Genomic DNA, 8,632 nt, shown 5'->3' with positions numbered 1-8,632 from the left:
CTACAAACACCAAAGACCTTGAGGGTGTTGAAGGAAATAAAATCTTTTGTTAAGTTTACCTAAGGATTAAAAAGAAGTAATAACGACGATATGTGTTAAAGGCTTCTCTAGCAACAAAGTCTTTGTATTAAGTGACCTCTGTAGGTCCTTGTCTAACCAGAAATAGAATGTAATTGATGCAGTTCCACTTTCAAGGGGAAAGGAATGACAATACAGCTGGGGAAAAAAGCAATTTTAGTTGAGTCAGTTGATTTAACCTTCTGAAGCCTGCACCTAATACAAGTTATACAGTTATGGTCTGATACAGTCTTACTGGCATATACTTCTACTTTTACTAACTCTATCATTTGAAGTGTGTGCAAGCAAAAGTCAAAAAGAAGAGGCATATTTGTGGTATGAAAATTATTATTGCTGCTCTGCTGCCATGCCAGTGGAAATACCGTTACTCTGCCTCTCTCTCTCTCTTCTTTTCTTTTTTTTCCATGGAAAGCTGGATTTGGGAAAAGCCTTGCCTCTCTCCTCCTCCTCCTGCCTCTCCTCCTCCAGCCTTCACATCCGGGTCAGTTGGGTTGGTTGGAGCAGGATGTTGCCTTCAGGTGCCCTTCGTAAAGGTGTGCACTTCGAAGCTCGGGAGTTGCAAACGCCGTCTTTTTGATGCATTTAAACCACTTTGGCACTAAAATAGTTTTTGCATAATTATTTTAATACATCATTTGCACAGAATAATCCGTGGTGCAGTAAAACTAAGACTTAAAGTACACGGTAATTTTGTATTGATTAATTGATTATTCATTTAGCAGACGCATTTATTTGCTGAAGTACAGGTCAAAAGGCACTTTAAAATGGTAGAACTGCAGAAATAATCTATTAAAAATAAGTTATTCCTGCAGATGAAAGCAGTTAATTAGAAAGGTTTGTTGAATAGTCTACATTTTATGGATAAATGGTCAGTCGTTGGTCATAAGATGTTTCTATGAATTTCAGTAATTTGCTCGTTTATCACTGACATACAAAGACATGTCAATTCAACAGTGAATACTTTATATTTTATCTTTTTCTTAAGTTAATATTTAATTTGTTATGCTTGTTAGTTGATGAATGGCCTCCATGCTCTTTCTTACCAATCAGTCTCACAGTGTCAACTCAAGGTATCATTTAAATACTTCTACATTTTTAATTACTTTATTGGATCGTTTGTGTATGTCGAACCCGTCAATTCCGATCATAGAGACAGCACATGAAGGCATCACAAGTTGAGCAGCTCTCAGTTATTGCAGACCGATGATCCAGCTGCTGTGCGTGTGAGTACGTGCGCTGACATGGATACAACTGGCGTTTACTATTGAAACTGGACACATTACAGTGTTGCGGTGACACTGGGGGACTTCAAAGAGCGACAAAACTTCTTCCACGGCCGCACTCATGTGATTTTCCCTTGTTTGAGCCATGTCCAAGAGCCTGAAGAAGAGGAAAAACCACTGGACCAACAAAGTCCACGAGAGTGTCCTTTGCAGGAATGAGGAGGGGGAGCTGGGGCTGGAGTTGAAGGGCGGCGCTGAGAATGGACAGTTCCCGGTTATCGGCGAGCTTCTCCCGGGCAGAGCGGTTTGCCCCAGCGGTAAACTCTGCCAGGATGAACTCTTACTGGAAGTCAATGATACCCCGGTGGCTGGACTCACCACAAGGGACGTCCATGCTGTGGTCAAACACAGCAAAGACCCCGTCCGACTCAAGTGTGTCAAACAAGGTGAGGTCCCTGAGCTTTCGAACCAACTTTCCCGCATGTCGTAGTTTTTTTTCCCGGACATTTTTGAAAACCGCTAGCTTTTTAACGCGCTTTTGTGTTTTGACAGCAGAGCTATTGTCCCCTAAAACTGATGAGACTCCCTCCCTCGCGTAAAGAAATTAAACTTTTGGGGGTGTTTATTGTTGTTACATGTATTCTCTACTCCGAAATTATTATTCTTTCCGCAGTCGTTGTTGGAAGAAGGTGTTTTAAGAAGGTGTTTAGCTTGTATTGGTTGTGTCCTGTTGCTATGTGGTGTAGTTTAGCGTTTAAGGGGGTGTGTTACATTTGAGGCAGTCAGAACATTCCAGCGTTGCACAAAATTCAAGTACTCACTCATTAACAGGATTGAATAGTGTAAGCTTTGTAGATGACTCACGGTAACATACAGGGATGCTGTATTTACTTTAATATTTCAAAATGTCAAGCAGCCACCATAGGTCAGGATTACAGAATATCCAATTCCCTATAATTCCACTGGTATAAACACTGGATTAGATTAGATACTAGATTAGATTAGATTGAGCTTTATTGTCAAACTCTGAAATTGTCCCTGGTCTGTCTCAGCCTAAACAAGAAGTTTGAACATGTCAACACAGGTTCATTTTTCACTATTATCTGTTCATTTACAGACCCCAAGGACTAATTCAGAAAATAATTTGCAGTTAAAATAATCATTAGTTGCAGTCTGAGGTTTCTAATTTGTCATTTAATACTGTTATGTTTACGTGGCACCTGCCCAAGTTCAGTCTCCGGGGTACAAGTTTGTTTTCTTTCTTGAGGAAGAAGAAAATTGCCCAACACTTTTAGTTTAACCTTTGAATCACACACGTATGTATGGGTTTATTAATCTTTTTTTTTTCTTTTGTGGAGCAGACATTTAAGTATGTAAAATTTATTATCCAATTTGTGCCACATTGAGTGGACTAAATTGGATTTGGAAAGGATATTGTATAAATATAAGAGAAAATCCCAGAGTCTCTATTTCAACATTATAGCAGTGTCATGGGAAATGAAAAATACCATAAAGTATGTTAAGGTCACTGTCCCCTCAGGAATATTATGGTGGGGGAGTTTGAGCAGGGAGTACAGTGGATTGCTTAAGTGAAGGCTGTGGTTTCTGTAGAGGCACATGAAGCCAGGAGGTTTTTCTGTCCATAATGAAATGAAATGTATGAATTGCGACACATGTAGCACCCAGAACACCCATGTTGATGCTCACATTAAAAAAAAAATAATAATAAAACATGTAAATTTGCTCTAACTGGCACCAACTCCAAACTCCATCTAATGCTTGTCAACTTTGTCCACTGGACGTGAAGCTCTTATGTCACGGACACACTCCTCTGGCCGTCTGTGTCTTTGATCTTTGCAGTTAATGACACTGGGTGTCTTGCAGTGTGAGCTGAGCGGAGGATCTGTGGACTCTCATTTTGGGGTGAAAAATCTGCAAAACCCCGTAAGAGGCTTTGGATCAAAGTCTTAGCCTGTGTGTTTGTATGTGTGTGACGATATGGGTGTGTGCAATTCAGTGTCACACCAGGGATTTATTCAAAAGGCGGCCAAGCCTATATCAAACTAATGCGTTAACTTTTTTTTTCATGAAATATTAATATCCTCCAGTGATTGCCAAAGTGATTGATATTCTCCCGTTGCTCTGCTTGTGTTTGCTCAATTGGCTGTTTATAGTGTCAAGTTGCTTTTGATATGATTGATATGTATATTAGTAAATATTATGGAGGAAAAACACTCTTTTGCAGTGTCCTTACAGCACTAACAGATGTATTTCACTTCTCAGCAAAGACACGTTAAACTCCTGTAACCTGTTAGAGTTGATTCTTTATTGAAGAGACTCTCCTGTGAAAAACAAGCCCATAGGTCGTCTGTGCTGGCAGCTCATTACGACCTGTTGTTATGTTTTATCGTTAGGCCCAGGTCAGATCATGGATGACAAACTTCCAACATCGGGCCTAAGTATGGGGCATTGTCATGTGATATAATCAAAGAACGACAACGTGACGACCATGACATCCTGACGACAAGTCTAGCATCAGAATTTTTTGTGTTTTCCAGCGTAGTGTCCTATGACATGTTCCTTCATGGCGACCAGTAGGGTGACAGAGCACTGCCTTGGCGTCAGACTTATGTCACTGGCTGTTGGTCTGGCAGACTCTTGACGGTGTGTTTACAATTTCTTGACCCTCCTCCCCATCGACATGTAAGGATGTGAATGATGATAGGTTGGTGGTCTTCTGACCAAGACACAGTGAGAATTTGTCACACTATGATTGTCTAATCTGACATGATGACCAATGTGAAATACAAAAAAAATCGTGCAGTCTGATCCCAGCTTTAGACAACTTCTAGTGGCTGTAGTAATTATGACCTCTAACCTTAAAGTATTTTAACCCAAACCATGGCCACCTTTTCCTAAACCTAACCAAGTTGTTTCTGTGCCTGAACCTAACCAAACTGTGACCATTTCATAAGCTTAACAACGTAATTATTGTAACCTTGATGATGGAGGTCCGGGATTCTTGCCACCATCTCTGTGAGTGCTATCAGAGGCTAGGAACAAACTACCTACAGTTATATTAGGTTGTTGGACTTATTGAAGGAGTGAGCCTGCAAGATGATGCACATCCACTTGTTTTGCTATGATACATGGAAGCCTCAGAATAAAAAAAAAAAAAACAGCTTGCTGAAAATAGTTTTCATAGTTAGTCATTTGTAATTATTTATTTCTGAGCCAGTACTACTGCATGCTGTGGAGCCACAGGATGCTTCTGAAGGCTACTTTTGGAAAGATCTGTAATTACCTGCATGATGAAAAAAATCACATAGCGCGCATGACTAGCACACATAGAAACACCTCGAATTCGTACTTGCTGGAAGACTCTTTCATAGCTGGGTGCTGTCACTTAGTGGCTTTTACTCAGGACTTCCTGTGATACTTACAATAAAAACCATGTTGGAAAGCATTTACTGTCAGTGAAAGTGTTAAGTTTGAATTAATTTTTGTCTGTTTATTTTAATAGATTTTGTCAGCAGCTTGTTGTACTTATGCTTAATGTTGTTTTCCCACTCAGTCTTTTAGATGGTCAAAAAATCACTTAGGCAGGGGTCCTTAAATTTAGATAAATACTTGTTATTGTTATTGTTGTTGTTACTGCTACAACAAGGTCTGCTTGAAAATTTGCTGCATTTATAGGCACAAATATCATTCAAGAAGGAATAACATCCAGTGGTAACGATGGGTTAGTAGTCTTTCCAATTCTGACCACTGTTTGTCTACATCAGTGGTGTACTTGAGATTAGGTGAAGGTTTTGGTCAAACTTAGCCGTAAACAAAGCTTTGCTCACAGTGAACAGCTGCTTTGTGTGAGCTTTGAATTGATCTGCAGTTACTCGAAGAAAAATGAATTTATTTCTGCACTTGTAATGTTTCCATTTGTGGACTTCAGGCTCATTGAAAAACGTTTCAGGAACTTGAGCTCTCCTTTTGTGAACTACAATTTTATCCTTTACAGATGGGAGCCACTTCAAATGGACAAACAGCCAGTGATTAAATTTAAAACCTTCTGCGTCTGTGTCACAATGGATCAGCTACGGTCCAATAAAACAGTCATAAATTCTGCTTTGTTTTCCTTCCTTTAGCCCCTATAGCCGAGGAACAAGATCACTGACCAGTTTACGTGCATGGTCGATCTCCAAAGGTTGTTCATGGCCTTTTTGAATAATACATCAAGTTCTCCTTTGCAGTGGTCCGCTGCTTCTCTAATGCCACAACTCTAAAAGAGCTGTCACTTTCTCTTGGGATATCTTGCCTGGATTTCCAACTTTTATTATGGTTTTCAGTGTTATTAGGAATCCAGACTATCATTTACATGAGTCATGTTTAAATGCACTTAATTTCCCATGTTCCCATGTAATATGACAAATTTTTCATGTCACCTTAAATGCTCACACTCATGCACATAAGCAGTAGTAGGATTTTTATTAGTCTCTGAGGTGAGGATTAGATTATATTGCTTCCAGCAATCAGGCATGCCCTGTAGGGCATAATTAGGATCTCCACAAAACACTGATTGGTGTATAAAGGACACAGGGCAAAATTACATTCCCAGAAATGTTGTGAATTCTCATTAGAGCAAGACATGATGGATAATGTAAGGATGGAGCTGAGACTACCTCCTGTGGATACTGCGGCCTCTGTAGATTTGATGCTAGCAAAGGTCAAAGTTGTCCTTTTTAACCCTCCAGCAGTGCTGATGTACTTGCTTTTAAATACGCTTTTGCATGATGGCATATCCTGCGTTCCCTCAGAGCTTTGCTTGTGTATCTGCAAAGTTGCAATTTAGCCCATGAACAGTGGGGCAGTATTTCAAAATGTGAAGCAGGGTCGGCAGCAAATTCTGAACAAATGACGACGGTGGAAAGCATAGTGAAACTAAAAAAAAAGCTTGCTGCTGTGAATGTTTTCTCTTCAGTTATCATCACATTAACACAATAGAGGCAGTCGCCAGCCTTCTGCTTGTATTTGTTTCAGATACTGTTGAGATAATGAAATATGATCTGGAACATTGAGTTGGAGTAATAGATTACTGTGTTTAAAGGCTTATCTGATGCCAAAACACTGCACAGTTGTTGGATTTTACAACTCTGGAAATTATCACAGCCTTAACTGTTTTATCTTTCATCATGATGATTGTGAGATGTTCATAGGGATTCACCTATAAGGCACGGCTAGAGTATGAAATGAGACACCCTCATGTCTCTTCAGATTCAGACAAGCATACAAAAAATGTGGCAGATCTCAGGAAACAGGTCAGTAATAGGATTAGGACAGGCCATGAGCAGCAGCAGTCAGATTTTGTGATACGTCCACTGTGTGTTGGAGGTGTCGCCATTATTTTACGCTGGGCAAAATCAGACATTCTCAAAAATGGTTGTGTAGGCAGCCAGGGATGATTCAACAGTTATCTGCCGCGTAGTGGATATTATTTAATCCCCCAGGTATACACAAAGCACGCAAGATAGTATGTAAACAATGCCATAATGCTACAATGTCATATCGCAGCCACCTGCAAAATGGTAAAAAGCAAGTATATCACAAGTGTTACAAATCCATTCACTTTTCACCCAGTCTTACCTTGGATAATCTGCATGAAGAGTGGGATTCAAACACTCTCTTCCTCTGTATTTCATAAATATTGCTGCCAAAGCATCAAGATAAATTAGCTTTACATCATATTCCCTGCTCCTTTCCCTCCGTCTCTCTCTCACACACATACACACACTGTAATGCCCCAGTTCAGTTTCCTATTTCAGCCCCAGTGAAGGATTAATGCAGCCGGCTATGGAGGCTGTCACTGCATCTTTCATGCCGCTGTAGTGAGAAGCTCTTACTGTAGCAGTACTCTAGTGTGGCTGAGGACTGTATGCTGATTGAGCCTCGCTGAGCGGTGTTGGGTGCAGGTGAGAGCAGACATTTCCAGGTCAGCCGAAGGCAATCAGTGTGCTCGCTGGGTGCCCACTTAGCGTTAGCCGGTGTTGGGGTAAAGTCATTACAGCAGCCTGAGCGTAAGGAGCCTTAGCAAGGCAGAAATGGCAGAGAGCATGGCAGGACGTTTCTAGTTTTAAAAGGTTGTTTCTAGCTGGGAGCGAGGCTGTAGAGATGGCCTGACACTCTGTATTGGATAAATTCCCAGGAAATTTGTTGACATTAATTGTTCCCAGAGGAGTATCACCTCAAACTCCATTTAGTAGCTGTTCTAGAGCTTTTAGTAATATTACATGATTGTTATCAGCTGATGGTTGTTGGCATGGAGTTATAGTTATATTATCATCATATACCTTATATTATACTTCTATAGTTACATTATAGTTATATACAGATGCTGGAGGAGGGCTAGCATCCCTGATAGCAAACCTGCTGTGTCATCCCCTAGTATCTAATATAAAGTCAAAGTAATCCTCAAAGTTATTTTTTAACTATAGTAATATTAGTTATATAAATGCATTTCACCCTTTTATACCAATGCTGATCAGTGTCATTTCCATGTTTAACTCGAGCAGTGTTATGTTGTGAGGCCAACAACACTTTTGATTGTATTAGACTTGAGGTTCAATAGGAAACTCTGTACTCTGTTGCATGTGAAAGCAGCTGATGAGCTCAACATGATGTAGATAGATTATTTCCTGCCCTTTATTTCCCTTTTGTGTTTGTCTTCTTTTTAATTTAAAACAAATTACTCTGGCCATACACAAACCCAGGACCTGGTACAGGATTTGTTAAGCTTTACAATTGCTTTCCAACAAAAAGCTTTCAAACGTTAAGGTTTGCTGTAGCATTTGCTAAGTGTTGAGGATATTTCTGCAAAAAATAGAGAGGTTGCTGCACACTGGAATTAGTGTTGTCAGTCTCTTATAAGATTTAGACAGGCTTTATTGTTGACATTTCAACAAAACCTGGTCCTCCTCAAGTGTTTGCCTGAGGATTTGGTTGCAATGCGGCCAATAAAGCCCAAATCTATATCTAAATCTAATAAAGGAGATGTGATTCCACCTTTCTGTTTTGTTCATATTACTCTGATCTTTGTATCCAGTCTAACAGGTTTTTATAGATATGCACACAGCTATCTTTGCCATTTAAATGAGATTTTTTTTTTTCACCAGCACAGAAATTTAGATTTCATTGAAGGCCAGTTTTGGATTAAAGAATCTTAACATTCACATCCTCGTACCTCCTTAATGCTTTCTTATTCACAAGCCTCAACTTGGAGCTAAACCAGGAATAATGTATATGACCCCATGCCTTGTATAATGATGTCTCACATCCTCTTA

General features: G+C 39.9%; 1 protein-coding gene across 7 annotated transcripts in view; it reads left to right on the top strand.

Moving 5' to 3' along the window:
• Positions 1-1,282: 1,282 nt before the first annotated feature.
• The window catches only part of magi2a (membrane associated guanylate kinase, WW and PDZ domain containing 2a), a 197,996-nt gene continuing 190,646 nt past the window's right edge, over positions 1,283-8,632 (top strand). For all 7 annotated transcript variants that reach the window (XM_018680922.2, XM_018680921.2, XM_018680920.2 and 4 more), the window contains exon 1: positions 1,283-1,747. In XM_018680922.2, coding sequence (XP_018536438.1) covers positions 1,447-1,747 — 301 coding nt within the window. In that variant the 5' untranslated portion in view covers positions 1,283-1,446. The remainder of the gene's footprint in view (positions 1,748-8,632) is intronic.

The sequence above is a fragment of the Lates calcarifer genome, linkage group LG18 (assembly GCF_001640805.2).
Source record: "Lates calcarifer isolate ASB-BC8 linkage group LG18, TLL_Latcal_v3, whole genome shotgun sequence".
Classification (NCBI taxonomy): Eukaryota; Metazoa; Chordata; class Actinopteri; family Centropomidae; genus Lates; species Lates calcarifer.
This window is presented reverse-complemented; position numbering and strand designations above follow the sequence as displayed.